Raw genomic sequence first — 25309 nt, forward strand, 5'->3', positions numbered from 1 at the left:
GCACCTGTGTCTAAGGGGATCCCGCCCCTGCTCCACCGGCATGATAGCCGGCAGGCACCCCATACTGTAACCGAATGGCCCCGAAATGGCGCGAAATGACCACTGCGGTCGGCGAGCCCGAATACAACGTGTCCAACGGAGCTAATCACAATGAGCTCAAAACTAAAAAGGCCAACATAAACAAGGCGTCCGTCATTGTTCAGGATCATGTGTGAAACACATTGCATAAAACAGTTTTGGGCCCGCGTGATCACAGCCTTAGCAGCAGGAACACCAGTGGCCGGGGCCGCAGTTTCGATGGGACCGAGCGGCGTTGGCCACTGCAGCTAACACACGGTGGTGGGCGCCTAGCGCCCGAGAACAGCCATCGTAAAATAATGCTGTTAAACCATCATATTACAGCACCGGTTCGCAGTGGTATGAATTCTCATCAGTTCCCAATGTGATTATACAAACTGCATAGCTGAGACACACTCCTGGAGCACCACCTTCAAGCATAAACCGTTAAAGTTGCTTTCTTCAGAAACGTTGTTTTCGTCCGCCCGGTGGGCACCATCTAGCATTAAGCACGGGATTGACGCGGCACCGCCTCCGGTGGTTGCAACGCCACCGCCTGCGGGGGTTGCAACGCCGGGCGTAGGGTTTTCGTTGCAAGACTTGCGAGAGCGCTTGGCCAAAACTGGATAATGTAATTCTTCCTCTTTTTGGTTCTGAACAAAGGTGAGCATTCTGAGACCAAAACAGGTAAATATGAATGCAAAGGTACGACTTTTTCCAATCATAGATCTACGTTCACGATGTCCCTGCACAACCCAGAGAAACTCAGGTACGGCCCCTGATTACCATCGAGTTTAGGAAGAGTCCACTGAAACATTATAAAATGAATAACACTGGTGCGTTTCTTTCGGTTTATCGACTTCAAAACACAAACTGCATTGTGTCTATTCCTGACCCCTGGCGTTTGAGAAGGGGGGGGGCCTCCCTTCTAAGTCAAGTGAGCCATATCCGATGACTTCTTTTTTGGGTGTGGGGCCTTACCCCTGGAAGAGGGCTTGGTCAACACTGAGTCCTAGCTCACATTTACCAAGACTCTGGCCGCGTCCCTGCGTCAGTACGCTCATTGAACACTGAATATGCGTGTGTAAATATCATCCCATGGTAACGGCAAAGCCCGCTCAACCAGCAACGTTGTTATAATGGACCCGTTACGCACGATATTGATATGACGGGTGTTTCATTTTTCACACGCCCGAAGTGATAAAGGTGAGGGTCGCTCTCCCTTCAAGGTACATTAGATTGGAACAGTGTCCCCCAGACGCAAAGCTGGCTTGCACTCCGCGTTTATTGAAAAGAGCGAGGAAAAGGGTTCTCAGCAGGAATGCATCTGCCTAAGCGTATTTGCGGATAGATGTTCTTGACTTACGTGTGGAATGAACATTGACAGCGTTTCACGTGAATTCGTCGGCATTTATATCCACTAAAATGCATGCGTTTTATAATGAAATTTTGGTGCATTGAGAATCTGCATATGAACGGATTATGATGGCCACATATATTGTGGACACTAGACGATTTTTATGAACGGATGACAGAATATGAGAAAGCCTTAGCGAGCGCATTACGGTAAATTAAACACCAATCTACTTTTTAAGTATGCAAAAGAGAAAGCTGTAACTGCATCCCCCCAGTTTCACAAAACAGGTGCCTTTATATAGATATAAACATATATGCATATATATATATACATATATATCTATATATATATATATATATATATATATATATATACATACAGCCACATATATTGTTTATTATAGTGTAATAAACAATATATGTGGGACACAAACCTCGTGGGACACCAAGAGAGATTAATAGCGCATTCGCAAGCGAGCTCCGGCATACGTACTAGTCAAACGAACTTTATCCCTGATGAACATTTACGTATAAACATTTGGAGTACGTCAATATCAAAGACCTAGAATGCAACACTCCCGTCACTTAACTTCAATCAACAGTCAACAACGCTTCGTTACTTCAATGCAACGGTCATTTCGCACCTTGTAATCCGTGAACAGACTTGGTTAACAAATAGCTAAAAAGAAAGGAAAACTTGACGTCGCGAGCTTTGACGCCGCCTGGAGCGGATAAGACTCCGACATAGCGGATCCCGTGTCTTCTCAAGTCTGCCCAACCGGCAATAGTTATGTTGACGCAAAAAGCAATCGAAGACAACGAAAACAGGCGTCGAGAGATTCCACCTTTTATTCTAGAAGTCACTCACCCATGCAACGTGCTAGCAAGGGAGCAGTTGTAGCCATGCCGTACAGATCATTTTTATAACCACATTTCCCCAGCAGGGCAAACGCACGTTCCAACCGTAGCAAAGTAATCTGCAATTTCTCCATGCACAGTGTTTTCCTTTATACGACAATTACATCTTGCAAGGCACTTATAAGCCGTTTGTTCTTACATTGCACTAACACACTAAACGTATTTGTCATGACAGCTACAGGTGGTGCCGAGGTAGGGAAGCCGGTTTGTCACAGTCCTGACCATTGGGCTGGACGTGGCCGAGGTCAGGAAGCCGGTTCGTCACAGTCCTGACCACTGAGCTGGGCGCGGACGAGGTCGGAAAGCCGGTTCGTCACAATCCTGCCACTTGACTGGGCGTAGCCGAGGTTGGGAAGCCGGTCCGTCACAGTCATGACCACTGGGCTGGGTGCGGCCAGAAGTCAGCATGGCAGCAGTGTGACGATACATCAACTGGTCCGGAAGCGTTTCCACCCCATGATCCAACAAGAAGACATGGGGCCTTGTTTTCGACGCCGTTGTTATCTAAGGAGTACCGCAGCTGTCCCCAGGGGGCAGGTACACAACTATTGCTATATGGATCAGGCGACATCAAAATTGACCTTGCAGTTTGCTCACACATCTTCCAACTCGATGCCAAAGAAAGATGAGACACATAACACTAACACTGTGTCAGGCAATGCACACGCAAGCCATTAACGACGATTACCTATTACATATGCCACGCTAGCTAGTGGTTTGATTTCCAGCCCCTAGATGCCAGCACCTATCATCACTGCGCGGCATCGGGCGATCGCGACGGGTTCTGCGTCTCCTGATAGAGCTCGTGCAGCTGATGCAGCTGCTCCTCGCTCATCTGGTCTAGCTGCTGTTCGGTGATGGTGGCGCCTACCGGGCGGCTGCGGTGGGTGCCGCGCACACCCAACTGTTGTGCCAGTCGGAGTGCATAGCCGGCCCACTCCTGGAGGAAGACGCCGGCCTCGGGTGGCGCCGCCTCCCGATGCCGCCGGAACTCGTCCCGCACGTATTGGTCCCCAATGGCCTTCAACTCGACTGGTAGGCCACGGTGCAGCCTCAGCACCGTCTTGTAAAGCATCCGCACCGACTGCACATGACTCAGAGTCGACGGCACCACCATGGTGCACACGGCAGTGCAGGCTATGGCACTGAGACTCACCACACCAGCTGATGTCAGGTGACCTCAGTATGAGTGGTGCCACGACTGTCCTGTCATGCCCAGGATTTGTTAGACTGGTAAACACAAAAGAGCCACAAATCAAAACATCCATCATGTGCATGATTCGCTTGACTGGTAGACACGAAAGAGCCACATATCAAAACAATTATTGGGTAAAATAACCTGATACCCCAATTAATAGAGATCAATTGAAGACAATAGGAATCAAAATTACAGCAAGCTCTTTCCAGCTTTGACTAGGTTTTATCAGCCACACTCAGTATGTATACATTACTACAGCTGCACCCACAAATCCATTGCAGTGCTGCTGAGTATCACTCTGATAATTGCCTACACCTGAATCTGCACCTGCAGTTTACCAACCTTAAGTGAGACCTTACACAAGATGCACACTAAAAACTGCACACAACTTTTTAAGCTGCTCAGCAGAAAACGCAGACAGGTGCAAATACAAGCATATGTGTACAGCTTCCAGCACTTTCACATCTGTGGCCTTTAATCCCACAGACAAACCTTTATGTACACCTCTTTTATGGCACAGTTCATATATATGAAATCAGGTATGGCACTTACAAAATAACCTAAATATGGACCATTATCAGTGGATGACTTCCGTAGAATACAAAACCTTCACTGCGAGATGAAATGCACCACACTCGTAGCCATACGAACACTTAGCTTAAAGACTAGAAGTTACCCTTGGACATCATCACATCATAACTTTATCTGAACAATTTAAAGAGTGCAACAAGACATGCATCGCAGCGACCCTCACTAACCAGCTCAATAAGCAAATCCTCTAAGGGACCTCCTTCGCACCGTCCACCACCAGGTGGCCAGCCACCAGGCTGCGGCCACCTGCCTGGCGATACGGTGGCAAAGTGCACCCGAGCAGGCGCGGAGCCGGCTGGCGGCCGGCCGGCCGATAATTGCCAAGTCCAACAACGGGCCTCACGGCAAATAAGTTTTTTACAAATAATAACGTAAAAGAACCACCGAAAATCTTACAAACGTAGCACTTGTGCATGTGTACTTAAAAAATGGTTATAACGATCGTTTCATCACTTTAGAGTTCATTCTCACGCACTGGGAGGCACCACTTCGGCTGGATTGCTCCTAGTCCAGTAAGGGGCCTCACTTTAGGTTAAGCCTCAGGCTGGCCAAAATGACACAAGCATGGCACATGTGCAAGCGTGCGATACATGTTGACGTGTGTCGACCATGCTATCGCCTTGGGGATTGAAGACGGCATTGTACAACTGGTCTCGATGGCTGGCAGCCGGCCGGTCGAAAATTGGTTCCAGTCGAACAACGGAGCTTCCCACAAATAAGACGAAAGACCATCCAAACTGATACAAACGTAGTACGTGCGGACGTAGATGTCCACGTGCCAGATTCGTGACGACCGTCCCATCGCTCTCGGGTCCATTCTCGGGCATTATGAGGCGCAGCTGTAGCTGAATTGCCCTAGTCCAGTAAGAGACCTCTATGCAGGCCAGGTGCAGAAAATACTAAAACAGCACGAGCGATGCACGTATGCACTTGTATGAAATGTGGACGCCTGGTTTGACCATTCTATCGGTCTCTGGAATGGAACTGTTTTCATCCATTTTTAAAAGTACCCTGAATGACAGGTGGTCCCCCGGTCGAGTATCGACACATCCAGCAACGCATCTTCCTGCGGGTTACATGCGAGACTGCCAAAACTGACAATAGAAAGGCTTCTGCACCCGCCCCCTCCCCCCCCCCCCCCCACTAACAATGTGAAAAACCGGCCAAGTTTGGTGTAAAACACGGTGGTGGTTTTGGGGAACGATAATTCTCGGAATTTTTGCGATTCAACCTCTGAACGCTGAATGCAAATTTACCGCTCCTGTCGGTGAAGTTGGCAATTTATTCAACGATTTATGCAGCGACGAGTCCTGATTTCTCCGAAAAAGGGCATTCAGATAAATTATAACGCGAAAAAGTCGAAACTGACCGTTATTTTGCAATATCATGTGACCTTCAAGGTCAAAAGCTGAATCAAGGGACGGGAAACTCAGTATCACCCAAAAACTATCGGCCGACTAGAAAACTGGAAGCATTAAGATCTTCAACAGTGCACGGGCTAGTGTCCGTCAAAAAGCACTGGCCTATCAAGGTCACCATTCAAGGTCAAACGCTGACCCAAAGTACGGGGAACTCAACATCACCTAAGAGCTCCCGGCTAATTTAATCTTATGAATGTCAGAATATTCATCACAGAAAAAACTAGCGTCCGTCAAAAAGTCCTGACCTGTCAAGGTGACCCTTCAAGGTCAAACGCGGGCTCAAATGACGGGAAGCTCCATATCACCCAAGAACTACGGGCAGATTTTAAAATTGCAAGCGTCAAAACATTCACCACAGAAAAAACTAGCTTCCGTTAATAAGACCTGCCCTATCAAGGTCATCCTTCAAGGTCAAATTCAGGCTCAAAGGACAAAGAACTCAATGTCACCCTAAGATTACCGGCCGATTTTAATTAAGAAATACCAAAATATTCAATACAGAAAGAACTAGCGTCTGTCAAAAAAATCTGACCTCTCAGGGTCATCCTTCAAGGCCGAATTCAGGCTCAAAAGACGAAGAACTTCATATTACCAAAAAATAACCGGCCGATTTCAAACTTGGAAACAGCAGAATATTCACGACAGAAAGAACTAGCCTCCCCCAAAAAGTCCTGACCTCTCAAGGTCACCCTTTAACATCAAACGTGGGCTAAAATGACAGGGAACCCTTTATCAACCAAAAATTACCCGTCATTTTTAGGCTTGCAAACAACAGATTATTCACCACAGAAAAAGTTCTCGTCCGTCATAAGTCTTTAACTTTCAAGGTTATCCTTCACGGTCAAATTTAGTCTCAAAGGACGGAAAAGCCGACATCAACAAAAAACCATAGACCGATTTTAAACTTACAAATACCGGAACATTCATCACAAAAAGAACAAATGCCCCAAAAAATTTCTGACTTCTCAAGGTCACCACTTGGGGTCAAATTCAGGCTCAAAAGACGTGGAACTCGATGTCATCAAAAATTACCGTTTGATTTCAAACTTGCAAACATCAGAATATTATACACAGAAAAACTAGCGCTGTAAAAGACCTGACCTCTGAAAGTCACCCTTCAAGTTCAAATTCAGGCTCAAAAGATGAGAACTCCAAGTCATCCAAAAACTAGCGGCGCATTTTGAACTTGCTTGAACCAGAATATTCACTACAAAAAGGACTAACGTCTGTCCAAAAGTCCTGATTTCTCAAGGTCACTCTTCTAGGCCCAATACGGATTCAAAGGACGGAGACTAGTTTGACGGAAGCTGGTGGTGTGGTGGATACTCTATGGATATGGATCTGTGGTGGATACTCTAATGTTTGGAAGTCTAAAATCGGCCGGTAAGTTGTGAGCAATAATGAGTTATCCGTCCTTTGAGCCCGTGTTTGACATTGAATGGTGATTTTGAGCTAGCTCTTGCGCTAGCTCGTGCGGTTGTTAATATTTTGATATTGCTATATTATTATATGCTATATATTAAATATTTTGATGCTTGCATTTTTTAAGTCAGCCAATAAATTTAAAGTGAAATCGAGTTATCCGTCCTTTGACCCATCCTTTAACCCTGAAAGCCACGTGATATTGTAAAATAATGGTCATTTTCGATGTTTTCGTGCCATAATTCATCTGGTTATGTTTTTTTTCAGAAAAATCGGTTCCGTTACTTTGAGCCCGCGTTTGACCTTAGAGGGTGACCTTGAGATGTCAGGACTGTTCGCTGGACGCCATCCCCTGCGCTTGTGACTGTTTTATGCTCGCAGTTTTTAAATCGGCCAATAATTTTTGGGTGACATCGAGTTCCCCGTCCTTTGACCCAGCTTTGGGCTTTGAAAGTCATGTGATCTGCAAAATAACGGCCATTTCCGATGTTCTCGTGTCATAATTCATCTGGAGACCTTTTAGAGAAGTCGGAACTCGTCGCGGAATAAATCGCTGAATAAATCGCCAACTTCACGGACATTTTCCGGTCCCCGACGCACGGCCGCCGGTACATCACTCACCCGGACGCATGGGCATAGGAACAGGGGAGGGGGGGGGGGGCAGGGGGCTATGAGCCTCCCACTTTTCATGGTGGGCGGGGCAGCAGTTGTTTAATACACATTGTTGTTCAATGGATGTAAAATCAAATTTTGATCCTCAAATCTCAATCAAACATGTCGATCTACAATCATGGGCAGATCTCGGGGTGGGGGGGGGGGGGGGGGGGGAGGGACTGGGCCATGCCCCCCAAAACCTCTGAGAGTATGTTTTGGCCCCCAAAATATTCCCAGAACTTCGTAAAGTTTCGTCTACTTACCGTCTGTCTTAACTTTAACTGTTTTAACTGTTTTGTTTCAACTTCTGTTTGAGATTCAAAAGCATTTCGGTGCTCTTTTCGGGTTTGAATGGTGTCCCTACTACTACTCACTACTCACGAGAGGCACCATGCACTGGACCTCGGATCCCACACCAGCCAGCTGGCGACGAACAGTTGCCCCCCCCCCCCAAAAAAAAAACAACAATTCCTGGCTAGATCCGCCCCTGCGATGGTGTGATGGAAGGGAGGATAATTAAGGAAAAGATACTGCTGCAGGTGTTTTATATATGGCTTACAAACCAATTAGTAGCAATGCTGATCCATAAATTTGCAACAAAGTACCCATACAATCAGTTCGCAGTCAGTCATGCGAGAGACAGCCGGCGCAGGGCAGGGGCCGCCGACAGCAGACGGCAGCAGGTTCCATGTAAGGAATATATGACAGAGGAGTCTTCATTCTGTGGCTTGGATTTGAAAGGAAAATTTACAGTTGTATGGCGTTGTCACACTGCTTTTGACGGTTTCAAGGTTCGAGCTTGTTTTCGTTTAAAATGCTGCGACAAGTCTTACCTCCTGAAAATCAGCCAGTGAAATGAAGGCAGATACCAAATTTGTCGCACTGTGAGCCATCGACTTGCTGTCAAAATTCTCACCAACCTATGTTCGGGCCGTATTTTGGCATTTACACTGTAGAGGCAGATGTCTTCTCAATGACCCAAAATGTCTACCCGCGCGTGGAATTTTGCCTCCCCATGAAAGACACTGTTGAAAAAGACAAATAATTTTGGGAAGCTGGACAGCCTTATTTGCCGAAAGACATAGACGAGTCGGACAGGCGAGATTGTGCATCAGTGAGAAGCAGGTCTAGGTGCATATATAGCAAAGCAGTCATGACATTAAGAACGATAACGACCTCCCTCTCTACCCTACCCCCCCCCCCCCCGATCATCGGGCTTGCTTTCCAGAAAAAGTTCCTGAAGCACGCCCTGAGCTGCCCCCCTCCCCCCGCGGTGAGCTTGGCCGAGCGGCCGAGGCCACCGCTAGCTGACACTTGCGCTCGGTGACTAGCCACATGGGCGGCACTTATCAAAATCGGGTTGGGGGTTTAACCCATCAGGTTGACTTAATCGACCCCAGCACCTGATTTTTCCCCGTCATGCAGCCATTTAGGTGGGCTTTCCCGACGCCAGGGGCCAATCTTTTCATCGCCCGATATCACAATTGCGGAAAATGTCCTCCCATTGCAAGTCAGTGAGATATTGCGGGTTTGTAACAAGTTTATTACTGAGTGCAGTTCAAAAGAAACATATCAGTAAGATCGTTTGATGTGATCGCCGGAAAATGGTCTCGTTCACTGATCATGGACGGTTGTCCGAGCCCAACCAGACCATTTTGTCCTGAACGGATTTGACAGCGGCATGTTGTATCACCAAAGCGTCAGAATGTTTGACACATGCATCCATGTCACGCGTACCACGTTCGTTCTTTGGCCGGTCGTGCATCTAGCCTGCACTAAGGGCCGTTACTGGACCTGGAGTGATCCCGGGCCACGTGGCCGCATGCCGCTCAGACCACTTTGACAAAGAAAGCTTCACAATTTCAGTCCCAAAGTACAAAGAACAATGAGCACATGCCGTCATTTTCACATGCATGCACACGTGCTAAGTGTGTACCAGTTTGGGTGGCTTTATACCTAGATTGGCGGGAGGTCCGTTGTTGGACTCAGCAATTTCCACCGGCCGGCCGCCAGCCACCGAGCCCGCTAGTACAATGGCATCTTCAAAACCCAAGGCGATAGATGGTCGGCATATGTCTCCCTGTGTCATATGCGTGCACACATGTCATGTTTACGCTGCTTTGGCCGGCCTGAGGCCTTACCTAAAGGGAGGTCCCGTGCTGGACTAGGAGCAATCCAGCTGAAGTGGCGCCTCCTAATGCGTGAGAATGGACCCGAAAGCGATGATACGGTCATTATAGCTTTGCCATTTAACCACACGTGCGTGCGTGCTACGTTTGCAAAAGTTTCGGTGGTGTTGCACCTAATTTGCCGGGAGGTCTGCTGTTTGACAATTTTCGACCGGCCGGCAGCCAGCCACCGAGACTGCTTGTACAATGGCGTCTTCTAGCACCAATGCAATGGAATGGTCAAGACATGCCTCCAAGTGTCACATGCGTGCGCACGTACCATATTTGTGCCGTTTTGGCCGGTCTGAGACCTAACCTGAAAGGAGGTCCATTGCTGGACTTGTAGCAATCCAGCCGATGTGCCGCCTCCTATTGCGTGAGAATGGGCCCGATAACGATAGGACTGTCGTTACAGCTTTCCTTTTTACCACACATGCTCACGTACTACGCTTACACCAGATTGGAAGGTCCAAGTCCCGGGAGGCCCGTTTTGGGGCTTGACAAATTATCGGCCAGTCGGCCGCCAGTCGCTTTCGCGCCTGCTCGGGTGCACTTTGCCGCCACATCGCCGGGCAGGCTGCTGCAGGCTGGTGGCTGGCCACCTGGTGGTGGACGACGCGAAGGATGTCCGATAGTGGGCATAGCATGAGTGGGTGTTTGTGACCTGTGAGGACTGCCATTGTAAACGTGTAAGCGCAAGTACATAATGCTCATTTTGTGCTTGTCGCTCATATTCTTGAGATCATTTTCATCTGCTTTTCTTAGAGTAAATGTCCGCAATCAGGTAAGAAGTCAACTCATCAGTTGCCCCTCTTTGTACAGAAAAATGGAGTGGTCATAATTTTCACTGAATAGTAGGCAGTAGCGGTATGATATAACTTCATGTAACCACTAGTGTCTATGTGCATATTATTTGGTTATGATACATCACTTCCTGTATGGATAGTTACCAAAAGTTACTACGGTACTGGTTACTAGGCCAACATTAAACCCTTTTTAGTTGATTTTTTGTAACTGAGCTTGTGAGCCATCCCTGAATAAATTAAAAGGATATGCACAATTATTGAGGGCCTCTTTGTATGGTCACATAGATTAAAAATTCACTGGACCAGAAGTGCCTGTAAAAGTATGTATCTTTGTCATCTTTTTTATTTATGTATGCACAGATAGATGTGTGTGATTTTATTCTTTATATGCTGTATTGATAATGTCTCGGGGCCTGTGTGGATGAACATTAACTGTCAGTCTTTCCCTTGGAAATTAAGCTTTAATGGCATGCTTTATTCCAGGGTGGGGAGCTGATTGAAGAAACACTCAGTGGAAATGTCACTGAAGATTTCACCACACTGGAGTTCATCAAGGCAGATGGAACCATCATAACACACCTTGTTGACTTCAGAAATGTTAGTCTGCTGAACTGAATGTTTTAACATGTTGTAGTGGGATAAATTAATTTGTCCTTGGTGCTACTGGATGTATGGTACAATGCTAGGCATCAGCTTTCATGGCATTCTTGCATGTTTAGGTAAATAAGATGGATGTTTGTTGCTTCGGTGCAACTGGTCAAAAGAGGCAACTAATCAAAAGACTTTGGTTGCTGATGTCACATGCATTTTTGAGATCCACAAATGTTGCCTCAGATGACTGTACATGCATTGTTTTAGGAAGTACAAATATTTCAAGCCCTTGTTCTGGGTGAAGAGGAGAGGGGTCAGAGCCAGTACCAGGTCATGTGTTTTGTGACAAAGGTGGACAAGGGTGACTACATAGCATCAGACGCCATAGCAAAGCTCCGACAGGTGAGTGATAAGGGTCTGCATGGAGGAAGATCACTTCATGAACCCAATTAAGAAGGTGGTGTCAATGTTCCAGTAAGAGGCTTCCTATTGGCATCAAACCAGAGTGGGGATGTGGGTAGCTCCACTTTGTAGGAGTGGAACAGCACTGCAGGCATTGAGCAGGGTCATTTAACACAGATGAACCCTATCTTACTATTGCATATTTTCCAACAATATTCAACTGGGCTGGTCATAGTATGGTAGGACCCAGTGGTTGTAACTCTGAATCCAGCCTCTGTCATTTAGTGCATTCTCATGTCATGTGACATTTACTTCAGATACAGAAGAATCAGTCCTATGAAAATCAACCATGATACTATGAATGGGCTTGGTTCTACAATTCAATGTATGGCCTTGGTCTATGCTTGTGATAACATAGCTGTAGTTTTGTTTGGGCATATGGAATGTAATCCAATCTGGAGCTGTTGGGTGTGGTGCTTGTTACTCCTTAGAAACAAAAAAGTAGGCCTTTTATGATAAGAGCTTAACTTCCCTGGAATGCAGGTGATCCTAGTTTGACAGCAAACCACACAGAGCTCTGAGTCATCAGGGTATAGCCTACTGCTGTAGCCTGTCGAACCGGTACTGCAGCCTTCTGCTCAAGATCCGCTGCATCTGAAGACGGTACTGGTCTCGAGTTTGACCCGGTCGGCTCCCTGGCAGAAAAACCCTCACGCCGAGCGCCAGGCAGAGGAAGATCTGTCCGAAGTCGGCTACCAGATGGAGGTGCTGGTGCACCTGAACCGGTCGGCAGCCCTCTCACCCCACATCGCGCAGCTGTGCGGCGAGGCGGCCGGCGCCACGTACTCACGCCACGAGGACGTGCGGCACGTGGCGGACCGTAGAGGTGGGACCAGGGCGCACGGACGCTCCGACTCGGAGGTCGTGTGAACCATGATGGAGTTTCGTCCGGGCGCGGTCGGGTTGTCTTGTCAAAGCCGGGTCTTTCTCGAGTCTTTCTTTTTCTTCACTGTGTGCTTGCAGTCGAATTTGTCGGAATGCGGATGCAGAAAACGCTGCTGCGTTGTAGCATCACCAACAACGGCACAGATGCTAGTAACGGTTTAGTCGTTCAACCAGGCTGCCATACCACCCCGCCCCTCCGCTATACTCGCGGCTCATCTGGCCCCCGCCCGCGTGTAAACGTCGGCACTACCAGTCTGTCTGGCCTGGTCACCGTCCCGCCTGCCCCCCTGACCGCTAGCCTGACCGTGCTGGTTCCCGCCCGTCTGACCTGCTCGCCGTCTCCGACAGCGGCGGACCTGGACGCCGGCTCGCTGGACCTGCTGGAGCTGGCCGTGTCTCCGCTGGCGCCGGCTGCGGCGCGCTGCAGCGCCGTCTCCACGCCGGGCGAGCCGTGCCGCTGCCGCTACCACGTCTGCGTCAGCTGGTACCCGTGCAGTCTCAAGTACTGCAAGGGCCACGAGCCGGATGGCCAGACGGTCAGCTACCGGTGCGGCATCCGCACCTGCCGTCGCTGCCACGTCATGGACTACCGGGTGGCGCGCAAGCAGCTCTGCCTGTGGGACGAGGAGCCGCGCGGCGAAGTGAACCTGATGGGGCGCGAGGAGGATGACCTGTGACCCGGCTGCGGCGCCGGCTGTGATACAGACGAGCTTTACCCGACGGCGCGCGCCGGACTTACGCGGCGCTGGACCGCCGCCGCCGTGGTCGCCTTGATCAGTTTTATACTCGTGACACGAAGGATGATTGTAGCTGTGGAGTGATTGCTATAGTCAGTGAAATGAGTTTTTATAATCGCGCAACTGCTTAATAAAGTGATGGATATGTTAATATCACTTGTCCTACGGAACTGCGCTTTTTGTGTACAGTGGAAGCGAGGCGTGGGGATTGCAACGGTCAATGTTTTACGCAAAACACATTTTTGTGTACTACGCGAGGACAAAAGTACTCGTGCCTCATTCTGCGCCATGTGCGCAATGATTGGCGTCAATTCTAGTGAAACGCTTTAGCGTAGACAACTCAGATCCTTGCTCACCGTCATTGCATACAACTAAGGTAAACAGAGGACTCGGTCAATGCACATTTCGCCTAGCAAAAAACTTGCACCCACAGTTCAGACTGAAATGGAAGGCGAGTAAAGTAAGTAGGCTTTGCTTCGCGTGCTTCGGGCGGTTACACTGATAAGGTCACACGCGCTGTGCATTTGGATGCTCCGCACATTATCACACCTGGACTTGCGGCTTCATGCTGAGTCCGGCTCATGCTGAGTCCGGCATGCTGAGCCCGGCATGACGCCGCTACAGGAGACAGGCTGGTGCGGGTCATGCCCTTGACTTGCCGACACCTAAGCTTCAAACGATAGTTGTTTCTTAATCGTTCCAGATCCGCCGTCTGCCTAAACCACACCCACACACAGCGATGGCGGACTTCTTCAGACAGGTTTAAACGTTGATCGTGCGTTATATTGTCGGAAGAACACGCGCGTGCAGTGCCTGTCACACGTCCGCGCCCTGTACCGCGTTCAGATCGACGCGACCAATCGCCCAACGCTTTTATCAGATGACTAGACTCAACCCAGCCACTCGCCGTACAAAAATCGACTGATGCAACATCGAAAACACTCAGCCCGCCTGACCGACATGGTCCAGTCGACACCGCGCGAACGCATCGGCCTACTCCGCCGCGGCGCTCCCACGGAGCCAGTGCGACCACATGCGAGCGTATCACACGGCCTCCACGCTCCACTGCGGCGCCGACGCGACCCCGCGTGAGCGTGGCGGTCACGCGTCTGTCGGCACGTGATCCGCGCGGCCGCCCCGCACGTGGTCGACGTGCTATCGCCCGCGGCGGTCGGTCTTCATGGCCCAGCGCACGGACATGCATCAGCGGCAACCCGTGAGATCGCGACGAAAGACAAGATATTTCAATGTAAACGACATGCACACTGACTGACTTTACGGCTGAGATCCTGACGCCGCATCCAAAGATGACTAGTGGTCAGGGACTGCACACTTCCCAAACTAGCCGTCTGGAGTCGTGCGTCCTCCCGACTAGCGGTCTGGGATTGCGCGTCTTCCTGACTAGCGGTCTGGGATTGCGCACCTTCCTGACTAGCGGTCTGGGGTTACGCGCCTTCCTGACTAGCGGTCTGGGGTTGCGCGCCTTCGTGACTAGCGGTCTGGGGTTACGCGCCTTCCTGACTAGCGGTCTGGGGTTACGCGCCTTCCTGACCAGCGGTCTGAGGTTGTGCGCCTTCCTGACTACAGATAGGACGGACTCCGCTGCAGTGCGCCACGGCCTGCGAACAGCCGCGCCTGCTTCACCGCGACCCTCGTGGAAGTCATTACACACGGTCGGCATGAAAAGTCCAAGCGCTTCGTGTGAGACACCAGTGGCGGCATGACCTAATTAAAATGCCCGCAGTACAAAGAAGAGGGAACTGCGGGAGTCCTCCCCCCATTCCCTGCGCATGGTGCCTCCCCCCATTCCCCCGCTGGGGGGAGGCACCATGGAGCACCTTCAGCCGGGGCCGAAGCGACGCAGCGGCTTGGCCAGCACGCATTCGTTGAAGTGCAGCACCAGCACCATGACGCCGCCACCGATGGCCGCCAGCGCCACCAGCACCAGCAGCACCAGCCGCCACACGTACAGCGGGTCCACCACCTGGACACAGCGGCAACGGTCAGACGGCGCGGCGATAGTCAGCGGCATGAGAGAGCGGGGCGCCGCGTCACGTAGCGCTGTCACTGGAGGGTATGTTATACATCACAGTTTGCAATTATATAAACGTAGACAGTATTCGAGTAACTTACATTTTTGATCAAATCAAAACACATTTCTCCGCCGATAACGCGTACAATATTTTATCTCGCTGTCAGCGGGATGGTTAACACACGGGTACCTCTTGTGACGTCAATAACCGACGACACTAAAAAGTCAGTGGCCGACATAACAGCTCGCACCCCTGAGAATGAAGTGACCCTAGCCCGTGGCCGTCAAGTTTCGCCCGCTTGGAACCGGATGGGCTTGCGCACCTCCCGGCCACTCCTTGGGAAGATCTTGGTTGGCTCAGGTGGTGACTAGTGGCTTAGAACTTGGTCTTCATTGTCCCTTGAGGGTTCATTCCCCGTCGCTTCATCTCTGCATTCATTCCGCTCGTGTGTTCGGAGATCCACCCGTCGATGTCTCATTACTGTTTTTATGTGTTGCTCGCGTGCCATCCTCTACCAACCCATCACTGCTGACCGCTTGTGACACTTGTCCCTGTGGATCGGTACCTCTCCATTCTAGCTGATGGGGATATGCGACACTGCGTCGCTGACTACGGCATACACTTGCATCTTGCTTTCTCATCGGTTCTTCTATGACGTCTTTACCGTTTTCAGGTCTCGTCACAGACAGATTCGACTCCGTCTTCTTACCAGTATTTTCTTCTCCTTTAGCAGGCTCGTAAAATTGGCCAAGAGGGGGCAGCTGTCCTGTATGACGTGACCATGTCAATCCGTCTACCGTTACTTGGTATGTCACTGGTCAAGCGCGGCCAAAAGTGACCTTTTTCCTTTTGTTTCGCCAACTTAGGTACGCACCAATACTGAACCATCAGCAGTGTACTCCGCAAACTCTTTGCTGGCATTTCCCATCTGCCTGGCTTGGACATTCAGCACATTTTCGGCGGGTCTCGGGTTCGGTAGGTTCAGTCTGGTTCTTATCACTCTTCCCGTCATGACTTCCACGGGTGCCACTCCCGTTGTGCTGTGCTGGATATTTCGATACCTCATCAAAAACGATGACAGCTGTAGCTCGAGCGGACGGTCGTCTCCTCTGATCAGCTATGTTTTTATGCTCTGCTTGACTGTCTGCACCATTCTTTCAGCAAGTCTGCTGGACTGAGGACGACATGGTGCAATCCAAACGTGCTTGATCCCAAGCTTGATCATGAGCTCCGCATCTGGGTTGCCCCCAGCGCAGGAGCTCTTTGGTCTCAACAGGGCAGTCAGTGGCTTGTTATCAGTCAGAGCGAATCTCCTGCCCCACAGGTACTGCTTGAATCGGGTGACGTCGAAGATGACGGCCAGTTCCTTTCATTCTACTTGAGCATAGTTGCTAGTTGAACAAGTTGAAAATTGTTCAACTACTGACTAGTGCTTGCAGATGTACAGAGCCGCGTTAGTCATCAGGCCACATTCGTGTTGGAAGTAGAAAAGCAGCTGGCTAATGGTGGAAATCACAACTGAAAAGGAAGGCAAACCAGCATGGAGGAGAGAACATGGCTGTTCTGTGCACAGCGCGGGAGTCATACCCGAAACCAGACCCTCACACTCACCCTGCCATCATCCACAACCTCCTCGTAGGCAGACTTCACTGGGATCCTGGACAGGAGGAAGGTGAAGCTAGCAGCAGCCGCCACCACCGACAGTGCCACTGAGCGACGTGCGTGGAAGAACAGAATGACCGCCAGAATGACACAGGACCATAGCAGGACCAAAGTGAAGAGACCAGGTCCTAAGCCGAGGACAGTGGCCATTTCTGTCCACCTGCAAAACAGTGGTAACACTAAGTCAGAAGGATGACATCATCTGAATTTTTGACATCAACACCTGGACATGCATATCAATACACACTAAATTTGCTTATGTACAGGGGGCATAAGACAAAGAGCTAGCATATGCATATACCTCTGGCAAAATGTATCCTCATTCAGCAGAAATGTATCTTCATTCTTAATCAAACAAACCAAAATGGGACATCACATGATAAAAGCCAATAGGGTGAGATTGAGTGTTTCAGATTGTGTACTTGCTGCAAAATGGAAAGGTCCTGAACTCTGGCTTTCAAGCACTGAGTTTTCATGTTTAAAAACTTTAAATTACCAGCCTTTAGTATAACAGGAGATGCTGGAGGATGATATTAATAGTAATACCTGCATGCATGTTTATGAATATATGTAATTCAGAATATCTAATCATCATACAATCTATCATATGTGGAAAATGGTGCATATGCCAAAGACCAAAACTAAAACAGGGACATGTTCCTATTTTGTGGTGTGCAAAAGTTTTAGAACTTTGTCTCATTAAACTGTGGTTAATTACACTCGGCAAACCAAGCAGTATGATATGGAGCATGCTACAAAACATGCACTGGCATGCACACGATCCTGGCCTTAACTGCCTTCTCTATATCTACACCAAAATATCATTGTTAACGTTTATCACTAACGCACTGCAATATGCAACGAATTTGACGAAACAGCCACGAAAAGCATATCAATATAACGGTTATGTTAAGGTAAAAATATGAAATGGTTTGTGCCAGAATACAACATAAAAACACCTATACGGTTACAAATATGAACAACGCGCCTTGCCTCACACAGTCCCCGCAGTCTTAAACTTGAAACACTTTTGGACCCAAGGTGATATAAACTGTGTGGAACCGTCCCGATAACTCACTTCTCAGCGAAGATCCCTATGTGACGTCACCAGGGATACACCTTTAACGCTGACGACGGCACGCATGGCAACGGGCACGAGAGATCGCATGCATTACAACACGCTGGGTGTGTGAAATCTGCTGTAAGATCAAAGTGAATATGAATGAACGAAAAGCCATAACGTTTTAACCTAATTTTGAAGGTAATTCAACAGCCAAGGCGGTAATCTAGGACTCGGGAAGCGAGCCATTTCAGGACGATTCGTCGCGTTTTACGCCAAAGAAGCGTTCGGCGTAAGGACTTAATCATGACTTCGGAAGCACCAGATGGACTCAAAACTGCATCCCCGGGTCACCACTGCATTTTTTACACCACAACTGCCGCCCCCGAGGAGCTTACGCCAAGCCAATCTGGAATTTCTGGCCGCCAGTTGGCATTTTGATTTGGCCCCGGTCTGGCAGATCAGCTGACTGGACAAAATGGTCTCATCGATGTAGCCTAGAACGGTGTACCGGTGGGAATGCGGGCGTACCCCCCACCTCCCTGTGTGAGAGGAGCGGTCGGGCATAGCAGCGCAAGGAGCTTATATAAGGAGCTTATATAAGCGCGAGGAGCTTATAAGGCGCCCCAAACTCCTCGGCCGGGGCTCCCGACCCGAACCTGGCCAGGCACATTCGCGCGGTTCCATCTAATGGGAACAGACAAGTCAGTGCACACTGGGGCCTAGTCATTCGCCAGGGCTAGTTCCTGACAGATGCTAGTTGCATGATGCAAGAAACACCGCTGGTATGCTCCACCTTTACCAAGCAACTACTGGACAAGACTTTCCCCATCCTTAAACGGTCTAAGAGCGCATCATATCCCACGTCCATAAGCTTTTGGCTATTTATATTGAATGCAGCGGATGAATTAACAACGATATTCCTCCTTTGGCAACAGGCTTTAGTTATACGACTGCCGACTGTGCAATGTTATTCCACTGATGCAAAAGCAGGATCAGATGCACTTTAACGGATCCATGGTCTCCACCGCCAGCTTCAGCACCTGGAGTGCCACAGGGATGCTGCCAGCACCAAGCTGGGACTTGGAAGCCACGCGTGCATCTTGATAGCGTACTGTTTGAAGGCAGGGGACGTTTAAAGCATGCTGGGCGAATGCATAGGTCTTCTCGCTGATGGAGCGTGGTGCGACAGCATTGGCGACAGCCAATCTCTCATTGACCCTTGGCCAGTCGTTGCTGACTGAGCTGGCAAGTTGAGTGACTGAGTTTTTGCTGGCTGAGGATGCCCTCGGTCTGGACATGCTGCAGGTCCCGAGAATTCCGCAGGAGCTGGCACACCTGGCGCAATAGGCGAGCGATCACCGAGGCGAGTTCAGACGGTTTATTCTGTGCTGGGCGTGCAACTTTATCCGCTGAAAGTCAGCCGGGCTTGCCCGCGTTCCGGTGATAAATTCGGGCCCGAGGATGACAAAAGCTCAAAGAGTGAAAAAAACGTAGAGCGCGGGATGCCTGGCTGTTACGGACCCGAAAAGTACACAGCTTTTACACCCGTCTCATTTGCTATTTGTTAAATACCCAAAACGTCCCCCAGAGGAGCGACCAAACTGTCCCTATTTCAATGCAGACTCATGCGGCTACACCATCCATTTTAAAACTGAACTGGCTTAGACTGAGCATAAGTTCTCAAACGCTAACATCAGCAATTTTTAATTAGGTCATCAAAGTACACCCAATTCGTCGGGCGTTGAAATGAAGCTTGTAGACTGCTGGCATGTGACCCTGAGTGAAGCTTTAGGAACATCTAGACCTACTGAGCTGACGCAAAATGAAGCCAAGTGAAAGCTGAAAGCAAATTGTGTGGTTGCCTCGACCAACGCAAAATTCCCTCTGGCATTCGGGGTCCCGTCACTATCCCTGTTCAGCGAGTGCTCCCCTGGCCGACTCGGGGTTCCACGTCGACACAGGACCCCTGTTTGGCATTGCGAGCCTCCGACAGGCACCTCCATTATTTCAAGGAAATCCGACCAATGCAAATCGCGGTCCCGGCCTTGCTCGTGCTTTGAAAATGGACCACCAGAGCTCAGAACGACTTGGATCAGACTGTTCTGTATTGATGGTGTCTGGTCGAAAAAGAGGCCCGAACTGTCCCACCGGTCCCTATCGACGCGTACCGGGCATGGGCGTTAGCCAACCGGGTGATGAGTTATCGTTCATTATCTTTCATTTGCTTTGCTTTTTGTTTGGAAAACCTCACAGTTTCTCCATGGATCATCATTATCAGTGTTTCGTAGAACAAATCATCATTGATGAAATATTGGACAACTTTACAATTACGAGCTTCCAGCAATAAACCCGGATAGTCAACGGACAGCATACTGCCCTAGTGTCTGTCCAATACACTTGTCTACTACGTTTATGCATTCATCATCATTAAGGAGCGAGCCATTAAACTCCGTAACCCGGGACTTCGCTGCGACTTGCCGGTCTGCAAGCTCATTGATATGATGCTGTGGTCTGTTCGGTAGCCAGGAATAACATAAACATTATGGCATGGGCTTGACGAATGGTGACTAACGAAAAACATCTCGAATCTGGCTCCCTTATTGGGAATTGGTTTAGCTCATGTGAATAGCTGTTCAATGGGTTTATGATGCCCCCCCAAGATCTACAAGGCTGTGTTCCTTATCGCATAATGAAATAAACTTCTTCCTAGCGTTATCATTGTTTTCGCGAACGTATTTAGGGCTGTCTTTTTCTGAATCAATAGCAAAGTTGAAATCTCCTACAAGAACAATGTGGTCGACGTCGCATTTGTTCAGTGTCGACTAAACGTGTGTATAATTGTGGGTCATTCCTTCCTATTTGGGCTATATATACATCCAGGCACGTAAGTATCGGTGCCAATCTTGCATCTCAAGATCATATAATTGCCTCTGTCACACTCGAACTGGAAAAGGGCGTCATGCTGAACATTTTTGTAAACAAGAATAGACGTTCCTCTACCGCTGCTCGTACAACACGCATGATATGAGCTGCCTTTCCTGAGAACATCGAAAAAGGGTGCTTTGTCTTTTGCTAAGTGTGCACCTTGAAGGAAGACAACATCACAAATCGTTTCTCTCAAGTATCACGTTGCGTCTCTACGATTGAATTGGCCTACCAAGCCTCGACGTTCACAGAAATTACTTTGAAATTAGTCATTTCGACTCCCCGACATGAGCTGCATAGCCATCGGTGTGTCAGCACATTTGTAAACGCGCATCCTTTTTCTTGGGTGTATGCGGTGTCTGTGTTTGTGCGCTCGTATGATTGTGCCTGTTGGTGTGACTTTTTGTGTCACGATGCCACGGACAAAAACACTTTTGACCAGCGTTCCCACAATGGCCGGCAGCGACGGCCGTTGTGGGAACGCTGGCAACTGTGCTCAATGAAACTATACTGATGTTTGGCACAATGGCATCTTTCTGCTACACCCTATGCAGACCACAATCCATACATCTTGCGGGGAAGCGACTCAACGGAACAGCTGCGCCAGCCGCCGGCGCAGCGACAGATGGCACGGTAGCTAGGTCACTGGAGCTTCCGCAAACTGGAGCCGGCGCCCGGCAGCCGGCGCTAGCAGTGCAGCACGTCCGCTGGATTGTTTTAGACCACCATGCATCGGAACACTGGCTGCCTTCAGCCCGGTAGTATCCTAGCTAAATTAGGGTATAAAGTTCAAGATTGCGTGCCGACAGCAGTGGAAAACAATACCTAAACCTGGACGAAGTACATAGCTGAGTGACGGTCTTATAACGGGTGAAATAAAGAAAAAAGGAGGCAGCACGGCCAACCCAAGTGTGTGAACCGAAAGAAAACACGGCATTTGCACAATGAAAATAAATTAACACTCTTCCCATCCGCCAGGCTCCACTCTAGCCCGCGAAGATCAAGTAGCTATCGCTGCATGACTGACGCGCCGCTCGCGCGACGACCGACCGTCCCCGTGGTGGGCGCACCTCTGGCCGACGAGGTAGCCGCCAGCGTCAGGGCGGGCGGCGAGCCAGCTGCCGACGATCCACCAGTCACCAGCTCTGCGGACGTGCGACGACCGACCGTCCCTGTGGTGGGCGCACCTCTGGCCGACGTGGTAGCCGCCAGTGTCAGGGCAGGCGGCGAGCCAGCTGCCGACGATCCACCAGTCACCAGCTCTGCAGACGTAGACACGCTGGACGAAGAGCCAGCCACCGGCACTGCAGCAGCCGGTGTTGCGTCAGCAGCCGCTACAGCGGGTGACGAGACTTCAGTCCGCAGCTGTGGGCACCGAGCCACCGGGTGGGGTGTGGCCAGTCAACGCAGCAGCGGTGGGCTGCTGGGCGTCAGGGCGGCCAGCGCCCGACCCCGATGATGCTGGGCGCGCCTCTGCAGAGTCAACGCGCCCAGCCGCTGACTGCGCCTGAGGTGTCCCACGCACAACACCGTTCAGCTGTTTTGTGGAGTAGACCTTTTTAACACTGGGATGCCGCTTTTTGCGAAGGTGGTCCAGATTTTGCCGTCTTGCTTGAGCTGGATACGTTGATTTTTGAAGGCCTGCTTGTTTTTTCGTGAGGGACTCGTTGTGGTACACTTTTCTTGAGGTCGGATCATTTTTTCATTTTGGTCCGCTCGTTGAATAGTTTATTGCGCAGTTTTTCTGTTACTTAAAGCGCAAATTATGGTATTATTTCTCGGCAAGCGGTGGCTGACCGAGAAATCGTCCCTCCTGATGGTCTCGGCCGGGAAGCACTTGCATAACATTGAAATTGTCATGCTCTCAACGTCTTCTCCCTGACGCTGTTTACCGAAGCGTTCCCTTGTTTCAATAAGGTTGGCAGAACAATTTTGACGTTCAAGCTTTTCAACTTGTTTGTGATAAGCTTCAACCTGTTTCTGTGCTCGTTCAGGTCTTGCTCTTATCTTTCTATATGCTGGTCCCGTTCAAAGACTGCGCTTTCCAGTTTTTCAAATTTTGTCTCATATGATGACAGTTTTGTCTCAATTTCATCCCCAAAATTTGACACTGCGTTACTGATGGATAGATCCTCCATGGCTTTGAATTCGTCCAAAATGTCCCACCCTTTTCACTCACGTGTGGCTATTGCGGTGCTGCCATTCGCTTTCTCTTGGAGTCGAGCGCTTTAATCATTTTGCCGACGGAGCGCTGCCGTTTCCACTCAATAGCCAGGGGACCGGTGCACATGTACTTCATCTGCGTCGCTGAAGACAGACTCTGAGGCCGACATTCTCGTAGATTCCGTACGTCGTCACCACAACCTCACGTTACACGTCGCGAGCCGTGCACCACGGACTCGAGCTAGCCGCACCATATTGAACCCAGATCGCTCGGAACAACGCGGAGTAGAGCGCCGAGCGTCCGACCCGGCCTAGGCCAGGGTCAGTACTGAGAACCACCCCCTTGCTCATTGAAAAACAGCATGTGGCCCGCGGTGGATAGATACGCCGCGCTCCACAGTTTCACAGGAGCCTTTTGAGAGTTAAGACTAGTAGGCACGGGGTACAGGGGGAATGGGCCTTCCTCTGTGTGTCCCGAGGGGTTAAAGGGCTCATGGGAACCGAAGATAATGGGCACGATGAGATGCTCGAAGAGCCCCACAGGCTGACCAGAGGTCATATTAACGAACCCAGGTCCTGCGTGCAGAGGCCCTCGAATATTATTAAGAGGTCCTCCTACACCGATCCCCCTGGCACAATTTGAGGATCCCCATGTAGGCCAGAGTCCGCAAATGCCAAGTAGGTTGCCCCGTGTCGACCAGCGTGCCACTTTCCAAGCAGGGACAAGGCCGAAGCCAGCGAATGCCAGTCATAAAACCTCTAGCATTGGTAGGGATCCCCATGACAATGGGAGGAAGGAGGGAGGGGGAGGGGCAGGCCATATGGACCAGGGGACCCATAGTGCCTCACAGGGATCCCCTGTCTGTAAGTGCCTTCGAGTCGGCCAGAGACCCATTTGCTGAACGTAGACAGGGACAGAGCCCGGAATATCGGAGCAGATCTTGCGTTGATCGGAACCCTCTCACGAGAAAAGGAGATATGCAATTGACAGCAGTGAGACATTCGAAGGGCCCCGTATGTCAGGAGGCCCGTGCCATTTATCACACCCTCTACGCCGGAGACCTAGAATGGACCAAGGGACCTTTTGACATCGGCGGGGGGAGGGGGCTGCGTCAATCCAGGGTCAACCGTGCTGATCAAAGGGCATCCAGCGTCAGGGAGGGGACCGATCTATCATGTATCCCTCTGCCTCCGGATCGATCAGTAGCCCCGGCCCACGTATCTCCAGAATGGCAGCCAGCAGGCAACCCAAAATAGGATGGAAAGGCCTTTCATACTCTGATCGAGAAAGGCCTCGGGTCCCCTAATCGGGCTGAAGACTCCATTGGGGTGAAGCCTGCGAGGGCTCAAGGAGTCCAGGGACCCCATGGAACGGGTTTTGCGACTTGTGCAGTGCGAAAAACAGATTATGCTGACTTGGAAGACACAAAGACGTTAATTCAGAGAGGAAGTTCATGCAATACCTTAGCAGACTCTGGCTGTCCATCAGGCCCTATTTGTTAAACTCTTGGTCCCCACTGGCCGTTCATTGGGGAATTGCTAGCACCAGGGACACTCTTGTGATTGCTTAAAGGGCCATATGACTACTAAGAACACTGTGGTCTTTCAAACTTTTTGCTGGACACTACGGGGCCTCGGAACCACAAGGAGGCTTTTTGACCGCTCTGGGACCAATGTGTACCCAAGGTCGCTGCTGGGCAATTTTCGCTCCTCAGGTTCTTTCTGCCCACAGATGACCCTGCCGGTCACCGAGCAATTCCTGGCTAACGGCGTTCCCTGTAACTGTTCCGGGGCCTCACTGGCCGCCCTCCGGCCACTGGACCCCTCTGGTTACCAATGGGCACCTCTGATTGAGCAGGTGCCCCTCTGACCACTTCACTGCTCATTTGGCTACCCAGGGCCGACTGGCCTGTTCAGCGCCCGTTGGTGACCACAGTCATTTGGCTTCATTTAGCTCCGCACTCCCGGCTTTCTGGACACGCGGAATCTCGTTTGCCGCTCAGGCCACTTTTCACCGCTGCTAACGCCTAAGGCCCCATTTCGATCTACGTTGAACGTTCACGGGATCCTCGATATCTCTGTAGCCAACCCGGAGAGCTCTAACAAAAATTTTGAATTCTGTCGGTTTAGAGGTGTACACGTAGTGGTTGCAAAATAAACAACACATGTGGTTTATTCTGTGCAATCGTTTAACCCA

The 25309-nt window shown here is 50.0% G+C and overlaps 3 protein-coding genes across 3 annotated transcripts; 1 reads left to right on the forward strand and 2 right to left on the reverse strand.

Moving 5' to 3' along the window:
- Nucleotides 1–2243: 2243 nt before the first annotated feature.
- Sdhaf3 (Succinate dehydrogenase assembly factor 3) lies at nt 2244–4376 on the reverse strand. The gene is made up of 2 exons (XM_037216338.1): nt 4288–4376; nt 2244–3537 (listed from the first exon to the last, which is right to left on the reverse strand). The coding sequence occupies exon 2, from the start codon at nt 3446–3448 to the stop codon at nt 3083–3085; it is 366 nt and encodes a 121-aa protein (XP_037072233.1). The 5' UTR covers nt 3449–3537; nt 4288–4376; the 3' UTR covers nt 2244–3082.
- Nucleotides 4377–10417: 6041 nt separating this feature from the next.
- Nucleotides 10418–13441, forward strand: LOC119094478 (out at first protein-like). Its single transcript, XM_037217538.1, has 6 exons — nt 10418–10569; nt 11075–11188; nt 11450–11584; nt 12287–12470; nt 12878–12918; nt 12958–13441. Exons 1-6 carry the CDS (start codon nt 10492–10494, stop codon nt 13204–13206), a joined length of 801 nt encoding a protein of 266 aa, XP_037073433.1. The 5' UTR covers nt 10418–10491; the 3' UTR covers nt 13207–13441.
- A 1636-nt stretch (nt 13442–15077) lies between these two features.
- On the reverse strand, nt 15078–17984 carry LOC119093894 (transmembrane protein 218). The gene is made up of 3 exons (XM_037216904.1): nt 17950–17984; nt 16911–17121; nt 15078–15250 (listed from the first exon to the last, which is right to left on the reverse strand). Exons 2-3 carry the CDS (start codon nt 17109–17111, stop codon nt 15107–15109), a joined length of 345 nt encoding a protein of 114 aa, XP_037072799.1. The 5' UTR covers nt 17112–17121; nt 17950–17984; the 3' UTR covers nt 15078–15106.
- Between the last annotated feature and the right edge of the window lie 7325 nt (nt 17985–25309).

The sequence above is a fragment of the Pollicipes pollicipes genome, unplaced genomic scaffold, assembly GCF_011947565.3.
Source record: "Pollicipes pollicipes isolate AB1234 unplaced genomic scaffold, Ppol_2.1 Scaffold_4002;HRSCAF=4701_pilon_pilon_pilon, whole genome shotgun sequence".
NCBI lineage: Eukaryota > Metazoa > Arthropoda > Thecostraca > Pollicipedomorpha > Pollicipedidae > Pollicipes > Pollicipes pollicipes.

What these genes read in the sequence shown, in the direction of transcription:
- LOC119094478 (XM_037217538.1), top strand. Translation starts at nt 10,492, where the DNA reads ATGCTCATTTTGTGCTTGTCGCTCATATTCTTGAGATCATTTTCATCT. An exon ending in ACCTTGTTGACTTCAGAAAT is followed by an intron (nt 11,189 to 11,449) that starts GTTAGTCTGCTG and finishes GCATTGTTTTAG; the next exon opens with GAAGTACAAATATTTCAAGC. An exon ending in CCATAGCAAAGCTCCGACAG is followed by an intron (nt 11,585 to 12,286) that starts GTGAGTGATAAG and finishes GCTCCCTGGCAG; the next exon opens with AAAAACCCTCACGCCGAGCG.
- Sdhaf3 (XM_037216338.1), bottom strand. Translation starts at nt 3,448, where the DNA reads ATGGTGGTGCCGTCGACTCTGAGTCATGTGCAGTCGGTGCGGATGCTT.
- LOC119093894 (XM_037216904.1), bottom strand. Translation starts at nt 17,111, where the DNA reads ATGGCCACTGTCCTCGGCTTAGGACCTGGTCTCTTCACTTTGGTCCTG. An exon ending in AGGTTGTGGATGATGGCAGG is followed by an intron (nt 15,251 to 16,910) that starts GTGAGTGTGAGG and finishes CGCTGTGTCCAG; the next exon opens with GTGGTGGACCCGCTGTACGT.